This window comes from Rhinatrema bivittatum, chromosome 3 (genome assembly GCF_901001135.1).
Source record: "Rhinatrema bivittatum chromosome 3, aRhiBiv1.1, whole genome shotgun sequence".
NCBI classification, from domain to species: Eukaryota; Metazoa; Chordata; class Amphibia; order Gymnophiona; family Rhinatrematidae; genus Rhinatrema; species Rhinatrema bivittatum.
Genome location: NC_042617.1, coordinates 482959337 through 482986878, shown reverse-complemented (window position 1 = coordinate 482986878; position 27542 = coordinate 482959337). Strand labels below are relative to the sequence as shown.

The 27542-nt window shown below is 43.6% G+C and overlaps 1 protein-coding gene across 2 annotated transcripts in view; it reads right to left on the bottom strand.

Annotated features, from left to right (window-relative positions):
• The window catches only part of EVA1A (eva-1 homolog A, regulator of programmed cell death), an 816740-nt gene that overhangs the window by 385022 nt on the left and 404176 nt on the right, over positions 1 to 27542 (bottom strand). For both annotated transcript variants that reach the window (XM_029596048.1, XM_029596047.1), the window contains exon 5: positions 24056 to 24199. In XM_029596048.1, coding sequence (XP_029451908.1) covers positions 24056 to 24199 — 144 coding nt within the window. The remainder of the gene's footprint in view (positions 1 to 24055; positions 24200 to 27542) is intronic.

The window sequence follows — 27542 nt, the reverse complement described above, 5'->3', positions numbered from 1 at the left end:
CCTGCCACAGGCCTCCGGATTTCATCGGGCGGTCCGACCCCACTTGATGACGTCACTGGGGTCAGCTACCAGCGGTGGTGGAATCAACGAGCTCCTGGGCTCTGGCAAGAAGCCCCATCTCAGTCCCTCGGTTACTCCTCTCTCCTGAGAGGTGACTCACTCACAACTCCTTCGCCTGTCTTATTAATGTTTTACATTTAACTTGACAATGCTTATGTTTTATCCTATCTTCTTCAGATGGATCCTTCTTCCAATTTTTGAAGGATGTTTTCTTGGCTAAAATAGCCTCTTTCACCTCATCTTTTAACCATGATGATAATCGTTTTGCCTTCCATCCACCTTTCTTAATGTGTGGAATACATATGGACTGCGCCTCTAGGATTGTAATTTTAAACAATGTCCATGCCTGTTGAACACTTTTAACCTTTGCAGCTGCACCTTTCATTTTTTCTATTTTTCCTCATTTTATCAAAGTTTCCCTTTTGAAAGTTTAGTGTTAGAGCTGTAGATTTACTTATTGTCCCCCTTCCAGCTATTTGTTTAAATTTGATCATGTTATGATCACTGTTGCTAAGTGGCCCCACCACCGTTACCTCTCTCTCCAAATCCTGCATTCCAGACCAAAGAAAAAGGCAACGAAGGAAGGGGAAAACATGGAGGAGGACATGACAGAGATAAGACTGAGACAGACAAGGCAAGGTGAAGGGCAGGAACAGGCAGGCAAAAACAAGGACTGGAACAGACAAAGAGAGGAGCTGCAAAGGAAGGAACTGAGCAGTGAGCACTGCGAAGCAGGAGGACCTGTTGGTGATGTGCCTCCTGGATGCTATCGAGAAGTTTAAATCGCCCAAGTGGACTGACTGCATAGGATAGCACTGTGGGAAGTTTCCTGGTCCCATTTGTATCTGGGTAGTGGTGCCAGATGTGGCATAGGTGTAGGTGTATGGGCCAGAGTTGGTGGAGACTGAATTGGAGGTGCCAATGCAAGAATCTGGGACTGTGGGGCAGCCATGCATACAGCCAGCCCTTGCAGCAAGCCTGCTATCTGGTTCAGTTGCTTTTGTTGTTGCTGGGTCTGGTGAGCCAGGCTGCGCATGATTTGTGATGAAGGCATATGCACCGAACTAATGGCCTCAGCAACCTGTCACATAGTGTGAATCCTTGGACTGAGGCGTGATTGGTGCAGCCCAGCAGGTGGAACCAATCAGGTCCATGCAAACAGCAGGCAGACACGCTCAAGCAGGGACTGAGACTAAGGTTTCAACTGTACCAGCCTCTTCCTGTTATGCGTGCCATCCGCAGCAGACCCACGGCACGGCTCCCTCACCTTCTGAAAAGGACGCTAGCTTCTGGTTCCTCCTCGTTAGCGGTGGTAGGCCACCAGCTCTGACCCTCAGTCCTCCCCCAGCTCCACCATAGTCCCCAGCGTTTCAGGCCAGGATACCATTGTTCGTGGGGCCTCTCTGCGTGGTCTGCGGAGAGATGCCACTACCCGCGCCGCGCCCCTCCCTAGGCACGCACGAGTGCATCGCTGATCCTTATGAAGGGCCCACGGTGGGAACCTGGCCACAGCCCTGGATGATGACATCATACTCTTCATTGTATTTAAGCTCAGGCCTCACTCCATAGCGTTGCCTTTGCAACAGGTCTCCTCACTACTCGAGTACTCGTTACTGCTAGAGATTCATCTCTACTCTTCATCCCTGATCCTCATTGTTCCTGGTTCCTGTTCTCTTCGTTCCTGCCCTACTTATGCTTTGGATTGATTGCATGGACTTTGACTTCGCTTTGCCCAACTACACTACAGCCTATCTCCAGACCCAGACCTCCGCTACGCCTGACTATGCTACAGCCTATCTCCAGACCCTGACCATTGCTTTGATTGACTAACGCTATTGACTTCTCCATAATCAGATCTCAGCAACACTTGCCATAACCTTCGCATTGCCGCCGGCCCTGATCCAAGCCTGTCATTTGATGCCTCTCCAAGCCTACTCCCTGAACGTGGACTTATTAATCTTCGGCCTACATTTGCTTGAGCGCCCTCAGTCAGCCTCTGATCCATTGGTGCCCGAGTTCCAGTACCTTACCCAGTCTAGAGTAGAACAATGCCATCCATCGCCTGCTGTCTCTGGGTTGAACCAACCTCTCTTGCTATTCAACCTCGAGGCCCACCAAAGTCCTGCCGGCCCCGATACCCAAAGGCTCAACCCGCAGGGAACAAGGGCTGGTATAGGTGAAGCTCCAGCGGCCTCTGCCTATAAGCCCACTTCCCCTGCTGACAGTGGGGACCCATAGGCCCTCACCTATGGGTTGCGTCAACCCCACCTCAGCCCAAGGGTCCACCTCCGACACAACACTTCCCCCGCAAATTGAATCCTTGGGTTCTGAGGTCGGCAGGACTTAAGTAAATACCCAACAAGAGAGCAGTTAGGTTTTGTTGGTTTACAAACGGAGGTCAGAGCAGGTGGCAGTCATAAAGAATCAGTATTTGGGCTGAGGTTAGGGCAGGCAAAGAACAGACGGAGTCAGAATCTGAGCTTAGGCCCAGGCAGGTGGCAATCTGGCAGAATCAGGATCAGGCTGAGGTCAGGCAATGAGAGAGATCAGACCAAGGGAACAAGCAATGAAGGAAAGGGAAAACAGGAAGAAAAAGACAGGCACAAAACTGAGATAGACAAGACAAGGTGGAGGGCAGGAACAGGCAGGCGAAGACAAGGACTGGAACAGAAAAGGCGAAGAATGGCAAGGAGCACTGTCAAGCAGGAGGACCTGTTTCTGAGGTGCTGCCTGGATGCTATTAAGAAGTTTAAATAGCTCAGGCAGGCTGACATCAAAGGACGGTGTTGTGGGGCCTTTAAGTTGCAGCAGTGTGTGTGCACGTGCCTAAGAACTCAGGGAGCAGTGACAGTGAAGGACAGCATCCCAGGTAGGGTGCGCTGACCGTAGGATGGGGTCCACGGTCAGCAAAGAGTTACAGCTACAAATAATATCCATCTGTATTATTGTATTATTTGTAAAATTTAAATTCTTTTTTAGTAGCTATTTGATAGTTATGTATTAGATTTATTTAATTTCCTGCCTTTAACTAAACCAAACCTCAAGGTGGTTTACAACTAATCTCGCAATAATTACAATATACAATACGATAATAAAAACACATTGAGCTTGATATTCAGCACTGCTTAGCCGGATACTTAGCCGGATAAGTAAGTACTGCATCATTTTTCGCAGCACATGATACAAATTCTGAAAATTTAGTCAAAGAGGAAGAGTTTGGGTGGGGTTTATGAAAATGAGGGACATTTAACATTGTGTGCAATAGCATAACACAAACTTTAATGCTGGAAATAACTGCATCTTTTTTTCCTGGCATTAAGCTGTGCGATATGCTCGAAACAGGATTCATGATAAGTATCACAAATCCCGTTTCAGAGAGAGAGAGAGAGAAAGACTGTCATGGCACACATATTAGTCATCGATTTATACCACTATAGGAGGGTGATCTAGTACCTCGAGGTGAGGTTTTGGTGGTTGTCTAGGATTTTGGGGCCAGTTTTACATGCACAGGCAGAGGTATGAACAGCACAGTCACATCAGTGAAGATTTGATGTGATTTGGAATGAGGAAAGGTACACAAAGATTAAATTTCTACAGTGTGCTCTCGCCCTAGCTTGATGTGACTGTGCTGTTCATACTAGGGATGTGAATCGTTTTGAACGATTAAAATTATCGTCAGATAATTTTAAAATCGTCCTAAATCGTTAGAGTGCACGATACAATACAAATGCCCCCGATTTATCGTCAGGGGCATTTGTATTGTATCGTTAAATAGGGCACGGGAATTATTTGGGGGAGGGCGGGAAAACCGGCACACCAAAACAACCCCTAAACCCACCCCGACCCTTTAAAACCAATTCCTTACCCTCCCCCACCCTCCCGAACCCCCCCAAAATGTTAAATTACCTGGTGGTCCAGTGGGGGGGGGGTCCCGGCGCGATCTCCCGCTCTCGGGCCATCGGCGCCATTTTGGCTGCCACTAATTAAAATGGCGCCGATGGCCCGATAAAAAAAAAACCCACCCGAACCTTTAAATCGACCCCCTTAGCCTCCCCCACCCTCCCGACCCTTTTTTTTAGGGAGGCCCGCGCCGCTAAAAAAAAAAACCCACCCGACCCTTTAAATCGACCCCACCCTCCCGACCCCCCCAAAACCTTTTAAAATTACCTGGTGGTCAAGGGGGGCCTCGGGGGGCCTTGGGGAGAGATCCAGGGGGGCCTCGGGGATAGGAGAGATCCAGGGGGGCCTCGGGGAGAGATTTCCCGTTCCCAGGCATCAGCTGTTCTAAAATAAAATGGCGCCGATGCCCCTTTGCCCTTACCATGTGACAGGGTATCCATGCCATTGGCCGGCCCCTGTCACATGGTAGGAGCACTGGATGGCCGGCGCCATCTTTGAAGATGGCGCCGGCCATCTTTACTCATCAGCCCCTATTATAGAGTATACTATACTCTATAATATATTATACTATAATAGTATATTATACTATATTATACTATAATAGTATACTATACTCTATAATATATTATACTATAATAGTATATTATACTATAATAGTATACTATACTCTATAATAGGGGCTGATGAGTAAAGATGGCCGGCGCCATCTTTAAAGATGGCGCCGGCCATCCAGTGCTCCTACCATGTGACAGGGGCCAGCCAATGGCACGGATACCCTGTCACATGGTAAGGGCAAAGGGGCATCGGCGTCATTTTTTTTTAGAACAGCTGATGCCTGGGAACGGGAAATCTCTCCCCGAGGCCCCCCTGGATCTCTCCTCTCCCCGAGGCCCCCCTGGATCTCTCCCCGAGGTCCCCCTTGACCACCAGGTAATTTTAAAAGGTTTTGGGGGGGGTCGGGAGGGTGGGGTCGATTTAAAGGGTCTGATGGGTTTTTTTTTTAGCGGCGCAGGCCTCCCTAAAAAAATAATTAGCGATGTGAATTGGAATCGGAAACGATTCCAATTCACATATCTTAATGATCAGATTCCCCCCCCCCCCCCCCCCCCCAGCTGAATCTGATTGTTAAGACGATCTGGCACACGATTCACATCTCTAGTTCATACCTCTGCCTCTGTATGTGAAACTGCCCCCCAAACCCTAGACCACCACCAAAACCTCACCTCAACTTACTAGTTGACCATCTTATAGTTATATAAATAGTTGATTAATATGAGAATCTTAAAAAGTCTCTCTCTCTCCACCTTTTTTTTAATCACAGGTGTTATTCATGTGAAATCTATAGCATATTCATGAATCTAAGGGTTATTCAGATAAGTGCTGATTTTCAGACTTATCCAGTTAAGTTAAACGGAAAAGTTAGACTTGCTCAATAGCAGATCTAAAGTTAGTCAGTTAAGACTTATTTGGGGATATTTAGCAGCATATCCAGCTAACTTACTTAACCAAATATTTCTGGATATCTAAACCAATGTGAATACATTTCTCCACAAAATGAGCAATCAATAATCTAAAGTCAGAATCATCAACATTCTCACATTTAAATAGATCAGGCAGCAAAAGTAAGTTAGAAAAGCCTTGTTGTTACTTTTTTTCTGGAATTTTAGATAATTTTTCTCTAAAGATACTTCCAATGGAACAAGATTCCATAAGAGTTGTGCATAACATATGTGATGACCCTTCAGGATCTTGACTATATGGCCCTAGTTCTAAACCCTTTTCAGCTAGGAGTTAGAGTTAGGTAGTAGAGGGAGGGCTGCATCATTTCAGAACAGCTCCTCCAGTGAGGTTGCTGAAATGGCCAGCCCCCTGATAGTTTAAAAGCAACTTGCATTTTTGGTTATCAGTAAGAAATGCAGGAATTTGTTTCTGAGTTTAAGTTGGTTACCCTATTCTGGTGTACTAGCCCTCACAGCTTAGATCTTTCATTAGGAAGAAGGCATGTGCTCTACTATCCTCAAGGATTGCTTAAGAGATTTTTGGACATATCTCATTGGGAATTGTTTCTGTGTCAGCCCTGGCACCCCTGGCTCAGAGGATTTTCGGGAGTCCCTGATTAGGTTAGATGAAGAGGTAGGGAAGATTCCGTTGCTCTCCATCTCACACAGTGTGCATGGATCAGGGGTGACTCGCTGCAGAAGAGTTCCATTGTTTTGCCCTTTTTGTGAGGATATTTGCCTTGAGTTTTTGAAGGGATGTTTGCTGGCACCCTTCCTGCCCTGAAGAGGAGCTGCATGTTATTAGCTATGTAAACTGCCCTGCCAGGGAAAGCCTGGCAAAGACTTATGATGGCAGGGGACACTCTCAGAAGCCCTCTCTCCAACTGGGTGCTGCAAGTGAAGGAATAGGACCCTATCTGGTTGTACAAGCAGGCGTTCAACAATTCAGAATAATATTTTAGCGACTCCCTCTGGAAAATAACTCAGATTAGATAAAGAAGTATTTATTTTTATAATTTTAACTTTTTAAATGATGTCACTAGTAGTTAGGATGCTTTTACCAATTTAATGTATTTTATTTTTTTGTAATTTATAGATAGAGTATTATCAGGGTTCTTAATAATTTTATAGGGTTTATTCATATATTTAATTTTTTTTAAGGATAAGTATTAAAGGCTTATCCCCAGATTTTGAAGTAAACCGACGTGAAGTACATACAATGTTCGGTATATAAAAATGCCTAAATAAATAAAAGCCTATCCAATATCGTCTCCTGCAGGTAGGGAGGGAAAGCAGGGGTAAAAGACGGAGAGGGGGAAGGGAGTACTGAATAACCAGATTTCTTTTGCTGTATAGTAAACAAGATTTATTAGTAAGAGCAGTAATAAAATGCAAATGATCATAAACAATACTGGTACCAATAGTGAATTCTCTTTATGTACAATACAGATGTCTTTTGATACACTGTAAGATGAAATGACTCCGGAAATATGAGTATTTTTGCTGTCATTCAACCAAGAATAATTGTCAGATAAGTGTTCTGTAATTACTAATTATTTAAGGTGTTAAGTGTTAACCAAATATGAACAGTAAGTTCAAGAATTTGATGCTTTGTACTCACTGTCCTTTTGCAGGTGTCCCTGTTCCTGCCTCCAGGTAGTAGCCAAAAAAGCTAAGTATCTTTTACTTAAAACTATAATGGCAAGTGTCTTGATATTTGTATTTTTCTTTATTAAACAACTTTTTTTTCTCTACTCTGAATTATCTTGCAGTTGTCTCTTTCGTTGTCTGTGTGTACACTCCTTGTTGTTTGAACTTTGTTCTTTCCTGTGAGTTGGCCTAGCTAGACTATAGGCTGTGGTGCAGATATTCTTAGCTCAAAATCTTTGTAGCATGGTTCCTGTATCTTGATGCTTTCCAGGTCCTGCAGTCGATGAGGATGTTAAATCTGCAGTCAGTAGCTCTTTTTTTCTTCTTTCTTCTTCAGTGTTACCTATATTTTAATTAAATAAAATGGAAAGGAACTACCTACACTCTTTGCGACAATCTTCCGAAACAGTGTTAACTCAGTGAGGTCCTGAAGACTTGTTGGCACTGTTTCTCTGGGTAGAGGGAAAAATAAAATAAGCAATTTTTTTCCCTGTTCTCAGTGTGTGGAGAGAATAAGAATAGTGTCTTTTGCAGAAGTTGTACTGACTGTCGCACTCACACTATGCTACAGTCTTCTACTTACTGTATCTGCAGCAGCTTGCTTCCCTGGCACAACTGTAAGACAGGTGTAGCTTTGCTAATTCTCCAGTTAACTTGAATTTTCTTTACTAAGGATTATCAGATTCAACTACTGTCCTGGGTAAAGTTTAACAGTCTTTGATATAGCAGATTGCTGCAGCCTTTACCACTGACTGGCTGTGCTAAAACTCAATCAATAGTTCAGGATTTCACACAGCTTCAGAAATGAACTTTTAGATTATTCTCGAGTAACAACAATAGCAACAGTGACTTCTATATTCTGAGATATTCCCTCAGTTAAACTTTGGATCTCTCAACAGAACAGGTTATATCAAATAAATGTTCACTTTCAAACTCTTTCAGCAATAAAGATTATACAGTCCTGTCTTAATAAGCTGAATTTGAATAAACGCGCATCTTCAGCTGGGCAACTACCATTAACTAATTCTTGACTGTTTTTCTTCTACATACAATAAACCAAATATACTTATTCTTATGTAGTATCTTCTTTTTTAGGCAATGAAGCAGGTCCTGTGGAATGGCAGGAGTGATGCTTTCCCTTATTTACATTCTTTCTTTTTTCTCTGCTTTGCTGCTTTCTTTCTCAGCTACTCTTCTTCAACCTGCTTTCTTCGGCTGCTGCTCTGCTTCTGCACAAAGCACGTGTAGCCAGACCCTTTTTTCTAACCTGCGATACCCATCCTCTGCTAGTGATGTCAGAGAAAATAGTGCCCAGGGGACCTTGGAGGTAACATTTACAATTACATAAAACTTTTCTTTCCCCTACTTACAACAGCCAGCACAAATGAGAATTTTTGGCACTGTCTAGATCAGTGGTTCTCAACCATTTTTCTATCAGGACACCTGAGAGATGACGCTCACATGCATGATACACTGAATACATGAACATCATGAGACCAAATATAAGCATATGCTCTGCATCTACAGGAGTCGCCCACTTCCTAACAATGGGTGCAGAGGAGAACTAAGACATTTCCCTGGACACCTCACCATACAAAAAAGATATTCTTATTCTGGTGTCATCTTAATAACAGCATCACAAACTCCTTCTACTACCAGGTGCATTGTAAAACAATAGACACAAATCTCATTCTGTACACATCTATTAAACCTGCCATACCTCAGTAGCACTAATTCTAAGAAATGAAACAGCAATAGCCCTACCCATGAAAAGGCAACAGTTCACCACCAGTGCAATATCATATTGAGAAAATACAACAAATAAGGCTGATACAAACCTCTAGTAAAGTACTTCATCTCAGTCACATACACACAGAACACAGACAGACCTGCCTTCACCAACTATAGAATAAAATATCACAAATTACAAATGTGGAAATAAAACCTGGAATGGAAACCCCAAGACCATCTTCTGCATGCAGAGCAAAACTGGAGACTAGAAACAAAAATATATTTCCACCTACACTAAGCAAAGTTCAAAGAGAGAAGAAATGCATATTCTCAAAACTAATATAGTATGGCCCATACCCCCATCATTCCTCACTTCTCCCAACTACTCAATCATCCCTTCACATGTGCATATCCCTGTTCAAAGTTACCAACACCTCCAACCCACAAACTCTTCCCCATGCTCCCTCTCTCCCCTGCTCAACTCTTTCTGCCCTTCCCTCTCCCTTACCCAAAATACCTCTGATCATCTCTTTCCTACCCCTTCCTGCTCAGCTACCCCACTCCCCACTCCCCTCTCCCCCAATCCAGCAGCCCCACACTTCCATCTCTCTATCCACTTCCTTCTCTCTTCCCTGTCCAGCAGTCCCCAAACCCTCCCCTCCTCCCTACCCAGCAACCCCAACCTCCTTTCCCCCACCCCATCCTATCCAGCAGATTCCTGACTCTCTATGTTCCCACACCTTCCTGCCCAGTACATTTCCCCTTCCTTCTGGCTCCCAGGCAGCAGGAAAGACTTCAGTCCAAACCAGAGTCTCCCTCCCTCCCTCTTTATCAGCAGCAGATGAGGGCAAGAGGCATTGAGGAGAGGAAGATGAGGAGGCAACAGCAGTAGATCCACAGAGCAAGCACCTTTCTCACTTATGCTCCTGCTTTCACATCCAGGTCCCATGGGGTGAAGAGAGCATCAGCAGCCTCACTGCCAGGCCAGGTAGAAGAAGACAGTTGATGTCCTGCTGGGCCCATATGAACATGAGTTGGTGATGTAGCACTCTGATCTGGGTAAAAGAGAGAACAATCTCCCACTGGCCAGGAAGAGGAGAAGAAAGCAAAATCAGCTTCCTGTCATACCCAATAAGAGAGAAGTCGGCCAACTCTTGCCCAGACTGATGAGAAAAGATCCGTTTTCTACTGGCTCTGCGACACACCTCCCGGGATGCCCAACACACCTTTTGAGAACCACTGGTCTAGAGCACAGAAATAACTTTCAGTAACGTTAATTAAACTGAAGTACTGCAGGAACTAGTATATTCTTCCTTTGACACCTTCACTGCATTTTCTCATGTGGATAACACCTCTTGGAATTTCAAATTACCTGGCAAGCTGCCAAGCCTGAATCTAAGCAGGGAAGTCTGTAACGGAAATGTACCTTTATTGCTGCAGTGAGGTTGGCACAGTCTAGGGAGTGACCCCCCCCCCCCTCCAGAAACCCACTACCAGCTGACAAATGTACCCTGGGGCTAGACGAGTCAGGAACTTCACCTTTACCAGCTCCTTTCCCTGGGTTCTGGGGCCCAGCAAGACTTAGGCGAGGATGTCTTAGGGTATAGGATGGAAGAAAATGTATGTACAGGCAAGGATCAGTGTCAGGTGGCAAGCAAGTATGGTCAATGTCCAGGCAAGGGTCAGTGGCAGGTGGCAAGCAAGGATGTCAATGTCCAGGCAAGGGTCAGTGGCAGGCGGCAAGAAAGGATGGTCAATGTCCAGGCAAAGGTCAGTGGCAGGCAGCAAGCAAGGATGGTCAATGTCCAGGCAAGGGTCAGTGGCAGGTGGCAAGCAAGAATGGTCAATGTCCAGGCAAGGATCAGATCCAAATGTCAGTCCAAGCGGAGGGCAGGAATGAAGCAAGAGAGACTGACAAATCAGGGCAGGCTGGGCAAGAAGAGACAAGACTGGGCTGGACAAAATGAAGCAGGGCAGGCTCAAGAGACAAGGCAAAGCTGGGCTGGACTGGACAAGACAAGGCAGGGCAGGCAGGAGAGTTGAGGCAGGCCAGGCAAGGACAAGATAACCCTCAGGCAACATATTATGCAGGCAGCTAGGCACGACAGGACACCTGTTGCTGAGGCAGTGAAGGGAAGTCCGAGGTGTTCTTAAGTAGGGTAGGCCTGCCGACATCATCAAAGGTGCTGAGAAGATTTTCCCACCATGAGCCCTTTAAGAAGTGCCACGCACTATGCGCGGTCACCTAGGGAGGTCCCAGGAAAGGGAAGGAGCATAGCAGTGTAAAATGCCATCGGAGCTACATGGAAAGCTGAGACTGCATCAGTGAGTGTGACCGGTCGTGAGTCTATCCCACTGCCAGCCAAATGAAACAAAGTCACAGTGAAATCCCAAACTGGATTCTTGTCATCCAGCAGATCGGAGTCACAATTTTCAATAAATTAAATTTTAACACTTATTTCCACCCAAATCATCTCCAACACTTTATTTTAAGGGTCCTTGTGCCTCCTTAAGGTAGTTTTTCTGTTTTAATCATTTTTAATGCACTTAAAGGAGCTGGTAAACAAAGTATTTTGGGCCCTTTAAATCCACTCAGAACCTCCATCTAAAAGTATCATACAGATAAATAACATCCACACACATGAACATAACACTTATTTCAGCTGATTTGGGACTATTTTTAACATTTTAGACACTTTTAATATCGCAGCCGCCAGCATGAATTTGGGGCTTTAAAAATTATGTGGTGGACGTCTAAGGGTCCCCCACCTAAATTCAGGGGTTTATTTTACTTAGTTTTATGTTTTTCATCTGTTTTTTTACTTCATTTTTAATCATGGCAAAGCAAGTTTTCCAGGAAAGGATGTGACATCATCAACCCTCTTTCTTCTTTTGAAGCATGGCCTACTTCCTCTTTGTATCAGATTTTCCTGAACCAAATGCTGGATCTAGCCTCCTGTAAACAAACAAAGCGGAAAAAAATCTCGTATAGCCAGGAAGTGACAAAAGTAAAATGAAATGAGTCGCCAAAAATGAAGGGAAATCCTTTATTAATATTACAAAAATTGATACGCTCAACTCAGGCCGAGTTTCGCCCTAATATTGGGCTGCATCAGGGGCTTAGAAGTCTAAATAAATGATGGGAAATCTAAAATCAGCATGCTCCAGTGATTTCTATTGTAGTAAATTACTTGGTATATCGTGATTGTCTCTAGCTTGCCGGTAATACGCGAGTAATCATTCAGCAAACACTTAATAGTGAGGGAATTAATTCATAATTAATTAACACAAACACGAAATCTACAATAGTCATCTAAGAACTTTTTCCCTATATAAAACTAACCCCACTACTACCTCCCCAATGTTACCCATCTTTATCTATGAAATTCTTTGTTAAAACTCTGTTACTCTCCTAATATTTTTTGTCCTGTAAACCGTTATGATGGCAAAACCGAATATACGGTATACAAAACATGTTAGATAAATAAAATAAATCTTTACTCTTAAAATATATTACATCTAAATAGAAAATTGCACGCACATTGATTAAAAGGAAAACCGACACCACATTATGATGCACATTGGAGTCATAAACGATTTCCCTTCATTTTCGGCGTCTAGCCTCCTGCATGCAGCTCCAGTTCACAGGGCTGCTGCCGCCAACATGAAAGTAAACATTGCAACTCCTGCTCAGACCCTCATTTCTTCTGCCTCTTACTGACAGTTGATTTCTGGCTCTCTAACTGTACTGGGAACACAGCACAGAAATCTCACAGCGTGCTGCTTCTGCTTGCGACTGCTTTCTGCAACACAGCTTTTACAGTTTTACAACACTGCTTTAGCAGCAGCCGGCTAACTTTTAATTTAATATTGCAACCTGTTCACAGCTACTTAAACTTTTCCCATCTAGAAGATCCTGCAAATCATCTGGAGAAAGAAATTGTGAATAAGAACTTTTATTATGCTCGGAGGACCGCCATGCAGAGTTTTCACCCTGGGGATAAGATCTTGGGAGTTTGTTCAGAGGCAAATTCACTGTTTTTGTCCATCAGTGTTTTTGGAGGGGAATTTTTCCACTCAGCTAGGAAACCCCTTTCTACCTGGGAAGCCTTGATTTGCCAAGCCCTGGAGAGTGGATTTTTTTCCTGACCCAACTACTGAGAGACACTTACACAGATAGAAAATTGTGATTTCAAACTATTTATACCAAGATCTGATGTGTAAATTGCCATTTTTGCAATCCAAGAACTTTTACAGATAAGATTTATTTTGAACATTGAACTAGAGCCTCCAGAGTATTTTGTTGGCACTCACATCCGTTAGTGGTGAATGTGAACTGTTACCTTCCTAGGATAGTGAAATTGAGAACACCACCCCCCCCCCTACCATCTTGAGCCTTAGAGAACTGATTCCTTCCCTAACACCCCCTAAATGGACAGAACCCTACGCCTGGGCTTGTGGAATTGAGAGAAAGGGTAAAAAAGTGGCCACAGGTGCCCTTGCCCTCTAAACTCCAAAACCGGAACACGTATAAAATATATGTTTATTTTCCTCTTTTGCTTTTTTTTTCCTGCTCATGACTGCAATACAGGTTGACAAATCATCTACTCCTCGCCTTCTCTTTCATTCCTCCATTCCTCCCTCTTTCTCATCTCTGCCACATACTTCACAGAAAGGGAGGACAATAAGAATGTAAATACAACTGGTGGGTGGTAGAGAGTTGAAATCTCTCATTGCACCTCATCTTTTTAAATACAGTTAGCTGCCAACAACGAGACAGATGCTTGTTGCCAGCATTTCTGTAGTTGCTACCATTACTCATTCTCACATAATAATAGTGTTCAGGTCTTTCACAGTAAAAACTGGGTGGAACCTCGATAATATCTCTCTGATTACTGCAGTGGTGGTCTGTTTGAGGTCCAACTTGTACTCTTCTTACTATGCATGAATATACTTGCCCTTTCTTTCCTCAGTCTTTCCTAAAACTGTAATAATGAGCCTCAAAATGGTAAATCCCAGTAATATACCTTTGTGTAAACTTGGCACATCACCAAACTTTAATTTATCAATCTTGACAGTTTTCAGGTTTGGAATGCTTTTTGTGTTGGAGGATTTTCATCTGTTTCCTTGACTAGGTTAGTGGAATCCTAATGTATGCAAAAGAGTGCTCTCTAATCTCAAGGCCACATACATGCGTGTTTGAATCATCTTGTAAATGCAAGTTAGCTTGTCATACATCCTTCTCAGTGAAGGGCTACTTAAGGCATCCTTGAATAACACATGAAGGCTATAAATGATCCCTCACTGCAAAGATTCTGTCATAGTGACCTTCAAGCACTTCAGATGCAGCAAGATCCTTGCGGAGGGATTAGAAGGAAAGGTTTGCCTTTTTGCAGATGATACTAAGATCTGCAATAAAGTGGACATCCTGAGTAGAAAGAATGAGAGATGATCTAAGAAAGTTTTATGCAAAGTCAGATGCAAATGAGTAACCTAGTGATTAGAACAGTGGCGCCACTTACCAAAATGGTGCCGGTCATCCACTGCCCCTACCATGTGACATGAACCAGCCAATGGCACCGGTAGCCCCTATCACATGGTAGGGGCTAAAGGCCACTGGCACCATTTTGGTTAGTGGCAGCCGACGGCCCAGGAGCAGCAGATCGCTCCCAGGCCCCCCGCTGGACCACCAGGGGTTTTCATGAGTCTTGGGGGGGTGGCACCACCACCACCAAAACTCCCTGGTGGTCCAGCAAGGGGTCTGGGAGCCATCTCCTGCACTCACGCCGTTGGCTGCAGGTATTCAAAATGGCACCGATAGCCTTTGACCTTACTATGTCACAGGGGCTACCGGTGCCATTGGATGGCCCCTGTGACATAGTGAGGGCAAAGGCTATCGGCGCCATTTTGATTACTGGCAGCCGCCGGCCCGAGTGCAGGAAGTCGCTCCCGGACCCCCGCTGGACCACCAGGGACTTTTGGCAAGTCTTGTGGGGGTCAGGAGGGTCCCCCAAGACTTGACAAAAGTCCCCTGGTGATTCAGCGGGGGTCCGGGAGCAATCTCCTGCACTCAGGCCGTCGGCTGCCAGTAATCAAAATGGCGCCGATAGCCTTTGCCCTTACTATGTCACAGGGGCTACCGGTACCATTGGTCAGCCCTGTCACATGGTAGGAGCACAAGATAGCGCTGGCCATCCATTGCTCCTACCATGTGACAGGGGCCGACCAATGGCACTGGTAGCCTCTGTGACATAGTAAGGTCAAAGGCTATCGGCGCCATTTTGAATACTGGCAACTGATGGCGTGAGTGCAGGAGATGGCTCCCGGACCCCCCCGCTGGACCACCAAGGAGTTTTGGTAAGTCTTGAGGGGGTCAGGAGGGTGGGGGATTTGTTTAAATTCACTCCTTTAGACGGCCAAATAATTCGGTGAAGATTCGTTGTATTCCTGGGGAATCGCGATACGTTTCGCTTCCCCACAACGAATATGGCCCTATATGTTGTGGATTACCAATACGTTGGAAATGAATGCACACCCCTAACATCAGCCAGCTCTCAGTACTTAAGGGCTCACCAGACAGCTCACCATTACCTCAGCAATGGGTCTCCTGCTTTACATTCCATGTTGCTCTTGTCCCTGGTTCTTAATCATCTTGGTGTACTTCTGTTCCTGGTTCCTGTGCCTCGTCCAGCCTTGCCTCATCCAGCATACCTGTCCAGCCTTGCCTCATCCAGTCTTGCCTTGTCCTGTTATCCTTATCCAGCATTGTCTCCTCCTGTTCATCTCGTCCAGTGTTCTCTGTGAATCTCTGTCTATCCTTGGCCTGACTCTCTGGATCTTGACATCTTGCCTAGACCGAACCATGATTGCCTGCCACCTGGACTTGACTTCTTGCCTGGGCCTGACCATGTTTGTCTGCAGCCTGCCCCAACCTTGGCCTGTTTCTGATTCCTTCAGCCTGCCTGTCCTGACCCCGGTGTGCCCTCAGACTCTTGTTTTTTTTTATCATCCTACAAACTCACTTAAGCCCTCCTGGCTTCCAGAACCCAAGGACTCAACCTGCAGGGGAGGTGGCTGGTATAGGTGAAGCACCAGTCTGACCCACTACAAGGCACATTCGCCATCTGTCGGTGTAGGCCTCATCCATTCACCCACAAGGCTGTGGCAACTATGCCACAGTAACAAGGGTCACACCATCACCATCCATCACAGATGAGGGGGCACAAGGATTGGTTTCAGCACCCCTGTTTTAAATCTTAAATTCTGATTCTACCTAATGTTAGTCTTATTAATTTTAATCATGTTTCTATAATAAATACATTTCCTATAGTCTCTTGTGTGTCCTGTATTGTATGTGTGTTTTGACTAGATTGTCAGTCCAAGGAGAAGGAACTCTCTCTTATGTGTATTTGTACAGCACAGGATATGTATAGTAGCACTAGAGAAACGATTAGTAGTAGTAGTAGAAGTAGTAGTAGTAATTACGTTTGTGCCAGGAGGATGGTGTGATGATATAGGACAATTTATGTTAGTCCCTGCGCTAGACAAGGGAACACAAAACCATAGGTCAGGACATTTTGGGGGTAAACTGATCTAATGAACCACCTGGCACTCACAAATGTACAGCCGATTTTATAACATGCACGCGCTGCCGCGCGCATGTTATAAAATCTGGGGTCGGCGCGCGCAAGAGGGTGCACACTTGTGCACCTTGCACGCGCCGAGCCCTAGGGGAGTCCCGATGGCTTTCCCTGTTCCCTCCAAGGCCGCTCCAACCCCAGCCCTACCTAAATCCCCCCCCTCTACCTTATTTCATCGAGTTACGCCTGCCTCTGGCAGGCGTAGCTTGTGCCTGCACCATGCCCCAGCACAGGCCGCTGTGCCGGAGCACTCATCCCGCCCCTGGACCGCCGCCACGCCCCTGGACCGCCCCTTTTTCGAAGCCCGGGGACATATGCGCGACCCAGGACTTGCGCTTGCCGCTGATTCTATGCAAAATAGGCTTGGCGCACGCAGGGGTAGGTTTTTCGTGGTTATGCACGTATCTTACATGCGTAAGCCTTTGAAAATCTACCCCTTTGTGTTTCTGTGTTTTATTTTTTTTTTTACCCAAAGCACTGCTGCAAGTATGAGGGCTCACTAGAATACTAAGTGATTGTAACTCAGAAAAGTAGTATGGCTCCTCCTTAGTCCGGATAAAGTATTACCCCTAAGCTTGGGCTGGGGAGTATCATAGGAGAAATTATATTTACTAATATGATTTATCTTCAGTTTCAGAGCTTGAGTTGGGGATGAGACAGGGTCCCAGTCACCCCAATACCACAGTTCTGTGCCCTTCCCAAACAACCTTTCACTTGTGGCACCACAGACCAGATAAAATCCTCACACCAGATTAAAAGAGTAATTAACCTTTTTACTAGTATTATGTAAGTAGACAGCAAATCCAACCAGAACATTAAATGGACAAAGTACAGTAGTGAAGTATAATATAAACCTGCAGTTTTCTTATTTTAAATCAAGCAATGCAAAAATAACACTGGGTATGGCCTGTTAGCCAAGGCAACCAACATACTCATATGGATAGAAAAAAAAAAAAGGAACGCTAATAGAGAAAGGTTGGGGAGGAAAGCAGCGGAGTATATAACTTTCAAACATTGTCTTTACCCCTGAGTACTCAAAAAGGGTAAGGATGGGAGGAGGGGAACAGATCCACCCCAATGTCACCAGTTTGTAAAGGGTGCATCCTGTCTCAAATTCAAATTGTGTGGGGAAAAAACAATCAAGAAAATGAAGAAGTCACTCTTGATGATGCAGCTGTCTAGATGACAAACCAAATAGATAAACATTGCAGTGTGTGGAAGGTCTCTCTCTCTCTGGGGAGCTTTCCCAATTGGTGAACTTAATACTATACAGCAAGCAAGCCCGTTTTCAGTCTCTTACAGATGTTATGATTCTGCCCATGGCCAGAGCCATGGGCAGCCTCTCACCTCCTTTTTCTTCTATTTTTCCCGCGGCCTGGAGACCACCGACGCCTTCTCAGCACGGCTGCAGCCACTGCCATACAGCCTTGTGGTCTGAAAGCTGCCGTCTGCGTTTCTATGCGGCCTGGAGGCCGCCAACCTACTTGCTGCCACGCCGCAGCAGGGTGCCGCTCCCCATGCGGTCGGGGAATCGCCAGCGTTTCTTACTACCTGCCCGGCGGCAGGGAGCCACCCGGGTGCAGTCCTTGCGGCCAGGAGACCACTGGTAGCACTCCTACATGGTTCGGAGGACGCCAACATTACCTTGTTCCCTCTGTGGGGAGGGGCCTCTGTCTTTAACCTTGTCTGCGGCATGGAGCCGCCTTCGGTTTCCTCTCCGCAGCTTGGGAGCCGCCGACAATGCTGGGCCTGGGGTTGCTGCTCTATCTCCTTTTTAAAGGTTAGCGCCAGCAGGCTGGTTCCACGCTGGTTAAGGTGGAGCCCATCCTTTCAGAAAAGACTCCCCTTCCCCAAAAGGTTCCCCAGTTCCTTACAAAACTGAATCCCTCTTCCTTGCACCATCGTCTCATCTACGAAATTGAGACTCCGGAGCTCTGCCTGCCTCTGTTGACCTGCGCGTGGAACAGGGAGCATTTCAGAGAATGCTACCCTGGAGGCTCTGGATTTCAGTTTTCTACCTAAGAGCCTAAATTTGGCTTCCAGAACCTCCCTCCCACATTTTCCTATGTTATTGATGCCCACATGTACCACGACAGACGGCTCCTCCCTAGCACTGTCTAAAATCCTATCTAGGTGATGCGTGAGGTTCGTCACCTTTGTACCAGGTAGGTATGTTACCAGGTGAATCTCACACCCACCAGCCACCCGATTGTCTACATTTCTAATAATCGAATCACCAACTATGACGGCCGACCTAACCCTTCCCTCCTGGGCAGTAGCTCTGGGAGACACAGCCTTGGTGTGAAAGGATAATGCACCACCTGGAGAGCAGGACCTTGCTACAGGAACCTTTCCTTCTGCACCAGGTTGATGCTATCTGATCATAAGACCTTCATCCTCCAAGGCAGCACCAGGGCTGCCAGTCTGAAGTTGGGACTTGGCTACTATGTCCCTGAAGATCTCATCTATATACCTCTCTGTCTGCCTCAGTTCCTACAGGTTTGCCACTCTAGCCTCCAGAGATCGGACTTGTTCTCTGAGAGACAGGAGCTCTTTGCATCGGATGCACAAGTACAACTTCTCACCAGAAGGTAAAAAATCATACATGTGACACTCGATGCAAAAGACTGGGAGGCCCCACTCTTGCTGCTGGACTGCTGCCATCATCTCAAATTTGTTCAGTTTCTAGTTAAGTTTTAGGTTGCTATGGGAGTAGGAATGTGTCTAATTAGCATCCTTTAAATGGTTTAGTGTATTCACTATATGTGTGGTGGTGGCCTACATGGGAATGATCAAACTCTCAATAAGGTGGGGGGAATTCGTGAAGTGGAGTTAAAAGGCTGATTTTTCTTTTTGTATGAAAGTGGCCCCTGCCTATAAATTAAAGGATGAACTAGGGGTGGGTGGGAGAGGGGTGGGAAGGTTGGGAAATACAATCACACTAACTTCTGCTTATTAGCTGACTTACTGACCATTAAAAGCACAAACACACTAAATAATATAGCCCAATAATTTACTTCTCCCCAATACTTAAAAAAAAAATTCCCAAGCAAAACTTACTGATTCCTTTCAGCCACCAATGCTCCCACTCGATTGTGATTGATGATTTTTTTCACACATTAACATTTATTTTTAGATTTTTATATTCCACTTTTTGCAGCACTTCAAAATACAATAGGTATTTTTTTTATCCCCAGAGGGAATGGAGGGTAAAGTGACTTGCCCAAGGTCACAAGGAACAACAGAGAAACTTGAACCCTAGTCTTCTGGTTTGTAGCACATTGCTCTAACCACTGGGCTACTCCTTCACTCTATAAAACAGAGGACAGTGTAAGAACATAAGAACATAAGAAAATGCCATACTGGGTCAGACCAAGGGTCCATCAAGCCCAGCATCCTGTTTCCAACAGAGGCCAAAACCAGGCCTTAAGAACCTGGCAAGTACCCAAAAACTAAGTCTATTCCATGTTACCATTGCTAATGGCAGTGGCTATTCTCTAAGTGAACTTAATAGCAGGTAATGGACTTCTCCTCCAAGAACTTATCCAATCCATTTTTAAACACAGTTATACTAACTGCACTAACCACATCCTCCGGCAACAAATTCCAGAGTTTAATTGTGCGTTGAGTAAAAAATAACTTTCTCTGATTAGTTTTAAATGTGCCCCATGCTAACCTCATGGAGTGCCCCCTAGTCTTTCTATTATCCAAAAGAGTAAATAACCAATTCACATCTATCCGATCTAGACCTCTCATGATTTTAAACATCTCTATCATATCCCCTCTTAGCCGTCTCTTCTCCAAGCTTAAAAGTCCTAACCTCTTTAGTCTTTCCTCATAGGGGAGCTGTTCCATTGCCCTTATCATTTTGGTAGCCCTTCTCTGTACCTTCTCCATCGCAATTATATCTTTTTTGAGATGCGGCGACCAGAATTGTACACAGTATTCAAGGTGCGGTCTCACCATAGAGCGATACAGAGGCATTATGATATTTTCCGTTTTATTCACCATTCCCTTTCTAATAATTCCCAACATTCTGTTTGCTTTTTTGACTGCCGCAGCACACTGAACCGACGATTTCAATGTGTTATACACTATGACGCTTAGATATCTTTCTTGAGTTGTAGCACCTAATATGGAACCCAACATTGTTATTTTTCCCTATATGCATCACCTTGCACTTATCCACATTAAATTTCATCTGCCATTTGGATGCCCAATTTTCCAGTCTCACAAGGTCTTCCTGCAATTTATCACAATCTGCTTGTGATTTAACTACTCTGAACAATTTTGTGTCATCTGCAAATTTGATTATCTCACTCGTTTTATTTCTTTCCAGATCATTTATAAATATATTGAAAAGTAAGGGTCCCAATACAGATTCCTGAAGCACTCCGCTGTCCACTCCCTTCCACTGAGAAAATTGTCCATTTAATCCTACTCTCTGTTTCCTATCTTTTAGCCAGTTTGCAATCCACAAAAGGACATCGCCACCTATCCCATGACTTTTTACTTTTCCTAGAAGCCTCTCATGAGGAACTTTGTCAAACGCCTTCTGAAAATCCAAGTATACTACATCTACCGGTTCACCTTTATCCACATGTTTATTAACTCCTTCAAAAAAGTGAAGCAGATTTGTGAGGCAAGACTTGCCTTGGGTAAAGCCATGCTGACTTTGTTCCATTAAACCATGTCTTTCTATATGTTCTGTGATTTTGATGTTTAGAACACTTTCCACTATTTTTCCTGGCACTGAAGTCAGACTAACCGATCTGTAGTTTCCCACATCGCCCCTGGAGCCCTTTTTAAATATTGGGGTTACATTTGCTATCCTCCAGTCTCCAGGTACAATGGATGATTTTAATGATAGGTTACAAATGTTTACTAAAAGGTCTGAAATTTCATTTTTTAGTTCCTTCAGAACTCTGGGGTGTATACCATCTGGTCCAGGTGATTTACTACTCTTCAGTTTGTCAATCAGGTGTAGCTTCTAGAACCCAGTGGATTACAGGATTTTTTATTTAGATTTTTTTATATTATGCTTTTCCTGGCTTAAGCTAGCTTCTACTGCTGGCATTCTATGGCTAAAAAAGTCTCTTTTCAGTTTACAGGTGGGACTGCCTTTTTTCTTGCTCCTACTACTAGGCTAAACTGGCTCTGCTACTACTAGGCTAAACTGGCTTTGCACCAAATCCTCTGCGCTTTTCTTGCAATGGCATGATGGAATTTGAAGTGCCTACTGGATGTTTTGATATTACAAAGAAATTTATTGATACTGTACCACCACTCACACTATTATTCTAGTGTATGCAAAAATGTCTGTCTCTCTCACACACACATACTCTCACACAAATACACACACACACACACACACACACATATATGCAGTCTATGTATGTGCACTGCTAACTGACTCCTTTTCCACACTAAAAACATTTAAAAACAGAACCAAGAAGGCTGGAAACCTGGCAAAGCTTTTCTTCATATTAGTCTGTTTTACTGCTATTTTCAAAGCATTGCATTGTGATTTGTCAGACAGAGACACACAGACACTGGCACTTTTTCAATTTCCACTCCACTCCTACCCTACCCCAGTGAATGCAGAAAGCAGTGCCACTACATCTTTGTTTCTGATAAAGTGAGCGCGAGACCACTGCAGCAGATAAATCAGAATAAAAAAAATTTACTAGTGCCAAATCTGACTTCTTTAAAGCTTGTCTTCAACTTTGAGAGAGCTTCTAGAAAGAGATACTTCTCTACCAACTGCCAGAGAGCAATTAGAGAGTTTCTTGCACATGTTAGACTTTTCAGTGGGAGGATGTTAGCGTAACTTAATGGCAGCTATATGCTAGCTAAAAAGATGTTTCATCATGATTTGTCCCCTGTCTTGTCTACTTGTCAACTAGTCCTGCCTTGGTTCCCAGGAGGCTGTGATGTCACACAGGCAAGAATTGCTTGCTATAGTTACAAGTTATACCCTGCTTGCACCCTTTCTTTGCTCAGCTTAGCCACAGAATTGAATGGGAAACAAACAAATGAGACAAAAACTTTTGTTTAAATTCATGGGAACCCTACATTCATTTCAGGGGTCCATGAAAAAAATGAAAATGGATTATTTTGTTGCAGTTTACCCATTCATTTCAAAAAAACGTACATGCCAGTTTTCAAGCCTTTAGCTTCCTGCCGTGCCTAAAGAGTTTGGAGGAAGGAGTAAAAGCTCCAAGACTCACATCCCAGGTTACTGAACGATACCTGTCATGGGAGGAAAAGGAAACTAAAGTGACATCTAGGAAACAGTAATTCCTGTGTATACATGAAAGAAATACAACAGCCAATACTCCTTGAATATAAGAAAACAGTTTGACATGAGCTAAACTAATATACATTCATTTTTTACCATGCAGTACAAGAAAAGTTAAAAACCAATTAAATGGCACATACTCTAAGAGGTCCATATTCAAATAAGAGGTTTTGTGTTAAAATTAAAAAGTCCATGATTGTGAAGAACCAGAAACAAGGTTTAAGCTAGTTTAGCATGGTTTTTCTATTATAAACAGTATATAAAAACTTTAAATAAAAATAAAATAACAATAAATATAAAAGTAGCCCCATAAGGTGGATTTTTAGGGAGGATTTAATTAAAAGGAAAGGATTTCTTCAGTTACACACACAAAAAGGGAGGCACTTCTAAGTTTCAATATGTGCATATCATCTGCTAAGTTCTAGGAGGTCTGAATACAATTCCCTAGGCATTAAAGCTGACTATTTCTACTTGGAACACCCATGCATGAAGCATTGTAACTGTATACAAGCAAAAACAAGTTCTGAATTCAAATACTTAGCACTAGTTTCAAAAACTCATACTCCTATTATGGGAGAAATTTCAAATTACTCACAAAATTAGTTTTGACATCAGTTCTGTTTAGCACCAATGAGCCATGACCTGAAGTTACATGGATGTGGATCACAGGAATGCAGGACTTCTATTTTCTACATGCCACTCATGTGGATTAATGTACCAGAAAACTAGCTCAGACAAGGTTTTAAAGCAAATGCAGAGCCAACGTATAAAGTATGATGATGTTTTGCACTTAATATAGTCAATGAACATTTTTCTCTGAAGGAAACTGTTTAATGCACATTCCCAGTTATGAATGCTCAGTCAAAGTCCTCAGTTATGTCAGCATATTTTCTTCATTGAACAGTTTCCAGATGTTACTTGGACTACTCCATAATAAACCTATTCTCACTTTTACTCTTTCTCCCGAAACCTAGAATGTCAAATATAATTTGTTTTCCATATAGGCATTTTTACTTGGTTGTTGATATAATACTGCTATACTATAGGCACAAGGAAGTCTGCTTGAGTTCACAGGCTCAGATCTAGATTTATTTGTGCACTAAACTAAAAATTTAAAACGGCCAATACCAGTCCATATTCAAAGCTTCATCAAAAACAAGAAAAAGATAATCCTAGATTTGTTACAAGGTTTGTTATACTTAACAATTATTAATGATCCAATAGGTATGAAAGCATTCAGAAATAAGCAGTGGCCCCAGTGGGCTCTGGCTTACCACAGGTGTAGATTACATTGAGATGCTTAGGGATGCCTGGATAACAGGGGTCGCCAAACTCATAGGTGCTGGCATAAACACTGCAACTTCTCTTCCCATGGCAGCGCCTGGTCATCAGCTGGAGGGCAGAAGATGATTGACATTCTATAGAGCAAGAGAATAATAAAAATAAATCTTATTTCAGTATCTGTGGACAAACATATCCGTGGCAGAGCACCCGGGGGGGTCTGACCACCAGATTTCACCAACTAGTTAGGAGCCATCCATACGCCTCAATCTCTCCCACCTGGAGGGGCATGGATTAGATGCCAGAACACTATTTAGCCCAGCTATTTTAAGACATTTTGGAATCAATTTGAAGAAGCAGTTGAAGAATAAGGATGGATAAGTTTTAAACTCTGGTGATGCCTCCCAGCTTCACCAAATGGAGTTTCTGTTAGAAGTGACACCTCATCATGCACTCCTTGCCAGAGTGTCTTTCTCCTACTAATTTACAGAGAGAGAGAGAGATGTTTAAGCCTGATACCAGTTTGGAACCAAAGGGCTCTCTACAGGAGACCAAAGACCTGTGAGCCCACTCTAAACCCTAGGTGGGCAAGCACCAGTGATGGATCCTGCTGCGAGAGACAGTAAAAGCAGAAGATGTATCCAGTTTAACCTTAGGAAGTATTTTTTAGACTTGAACACAGTGGGGAGGCTTTTGGGTCCCCCCTTCCTCATTGGGATTGCAGTGCCGAGAACTAGCCTGATCTCCCTGACTTTTCCCCAAGAGAAGTCCCCCAGAAATATCAATAATCAAGGATGGGAGAACAAGATTGGAAGACCCCAACTGGATCTCAAAGAACCAGGGAACCAAGACGGGCTTGGTATCTGAGGAAGAAGATGAACTAAGGTAGGATCTTTGCAGTAAAGTTGAAGGCTCCTCCATTTGAATTCCAAGATATGCCACTGGGAGAGTTTTCACGTTTAATATCACCATGGGCTCTACCCAGATGCCTGAATATAAGGACACCTACCTACCTAGAACTACACTTGTACCAACATGTCTGAGGTAACTTCAACATTATTGACCAATGGACTTTATGATTACCAATCAGTAAACATTTATTTAATACCCAGAGCCTGCTCCTGTCTACTTTATTACAACCTCTCACCTCATGAAAAGCACCTATAGTCTACATACACACTGGGAGCAGCACAACATTGTCTGAGCCACAAGCGAGACCTTACCCCCATAAAAATAATCCCCCCTCCCCCCCAGGGATGAAGAGTAACGCATGGGATGGAATTTGCTAGCCGGAGCAGCCTCAAATATATAAATTAGTTGTGTGCCATGAAAGGAGTAATAACTTCCAAAAAAGGGGTTACATATCCAAAGGAAAATGCTCCTCCAATATTGTTCATCTGACAGAACCTTCACTAGTTCAAGAAGAATGTGTCTTGTTCTTAAAAAAGGGATAAAATGCCAATTATGAATCAATAAATGATTCAGAGACAGCTGAAATAATAATCAGAGAGGCTTCTAAACCCTTGGGGGGGGATTCTTTTTATGGGGGAAGCTCTTGTTTAAGGCCCGGATGCTGTAGTAGTATTCTCAGTGTGTGTATGAAATATAGGTGCTTCTCAGGGGGTGAGAGGCTGTAAGAATTCAGATAGGAATTCAGATAGGAATTCAGGTCTGGGTATTAAAAAAATATTGTATATACTACAAGAAACAGAATTGTCTCTTGTCATGGACACCCCTTTAAATGAATATAAACATTCTTAATGATTTTCAGAAACAAATGGATAACTTCCAAGAAGAAATTAAACAAATGAAATTGTCAAAATTTGTTTTTTCAGGACAACCCACTGCTTTTGACTAATCAATAGTATCTAAACCATCCAAATGGGTTCCCCCAGGAGCTACAATTGCAGCAATAGCCACCTTTGTACAATTAGTGAAACGGGAATATATTTCCTCCCAGTGGGAGTCCTCAAAATAGATGAAGCAATCTCTCTCAGGTACATCAGGCTTTGCAAGAATTAAGAGAAGATTGTTCAATCACTTTTAAACCTGCTAATAAAGGAGGGTCTATAGTGATATTGAACACTGAAGACTATGTAAATGAAATAGTATACCAATTGTCAGATCAAACATTCTATCGAAAACTATCTCTGGACCACACTAGTAACATCAAGGAATGCATAGATGGTCTTTTGGAAACAACTGTAGAGGGAGGTTGGATTACCAAAAAAGAATGTCATTTCTTGAAAGTAACCCATCCAGTTTGTCTGGTTCTCTACATTGTTCCCAAGGTCCATTAATCATTGCAAAATCCACCAGGTCAACCCATAGTGTCTTCAAAGGGATCCCTGTTGGAACCTTTATCTCAATTTGTGGACACATTTTTGAGAGTTTTTATTCCCCATCTTCTAGCATATGTTTGCGATTCAGCACACATAATATTGATTTTGGAGACATATAGGGTATCCATGGAGAATCTTATTCTGGTTATAATAGATAAAGCTGCCAACATTCCTCAGAAGGAGGCTTTGGAAATTGTTAAAATTATTCTCCAAACAGAAGTACATAGTAGGGTTCCAAATGAATTTTTGGTACAGTTAGCATCTATTGCACTACAAGAAATATTTTTCACCTTTAATGGAGAGTATTATCAGCAAATAAAGGGAACAGCGATGGGGGCCTCCATACACCCTGATTAGAAAATCTCTATGTAGGACACTTTGAACAAAAGTGGGTACCTTCATGTCCCTTTAAGGCAAATATTCATCTATGGAAGCATTTCATCGATGACATTTTTATGTTATGGAATGGGGCAACCATAGAACTTGATGAATTTTTAGCCTGGTTAAACATCTGTGATATTAATCTGCAATTCAATTCGATTTACAGTAGAGAAACAGTAGCCTTTTTGGACATACAGATAACCTTTTCAAGTAGTGGGTTTGAGTTTAGCATTCATCGCAAAGGAACAGATTGCAACACGTTATTACATTATACTAGCTTTCATCCGAAACATCTCAGAGATAATCTTCCAGGCTTGGACTTCTTTGTTCCACAGTAGATTAATACAAAAGGCAAGCTACTGATATGAAATATCATTTTGTAGAAAGAGGGTATCCAGACAATGTCATTAAGAAGGCATATAAAAGAGCTCGATGGGTCAACCGTAGGCTCTTGTTCCAATCATCTACTACAGCAGTGGTTCTCAACAGGTGTGTTGGGACACACTAGTGTGTCACAAGGTCCCAGGAAGTGTGTCGCAGAGCCAGCAGAAGACTGATCTTTCCTCAGCAGTCTGGGCAGGAGTTGGCTGTCTTCTCTTTTATTGGATATGACAGGAAGCTGCTCTTGCTTCCTTCTTCTCTTCCTGGCTATTGAGAGGTTGTTCCCTCCTCCTTTACCCAGATCAGAGAGCGATATCACCAGTTCCTGTTCATATGGGCCCAGTAGGATACCAACTTTATCTTTCTCTGCCTGGCC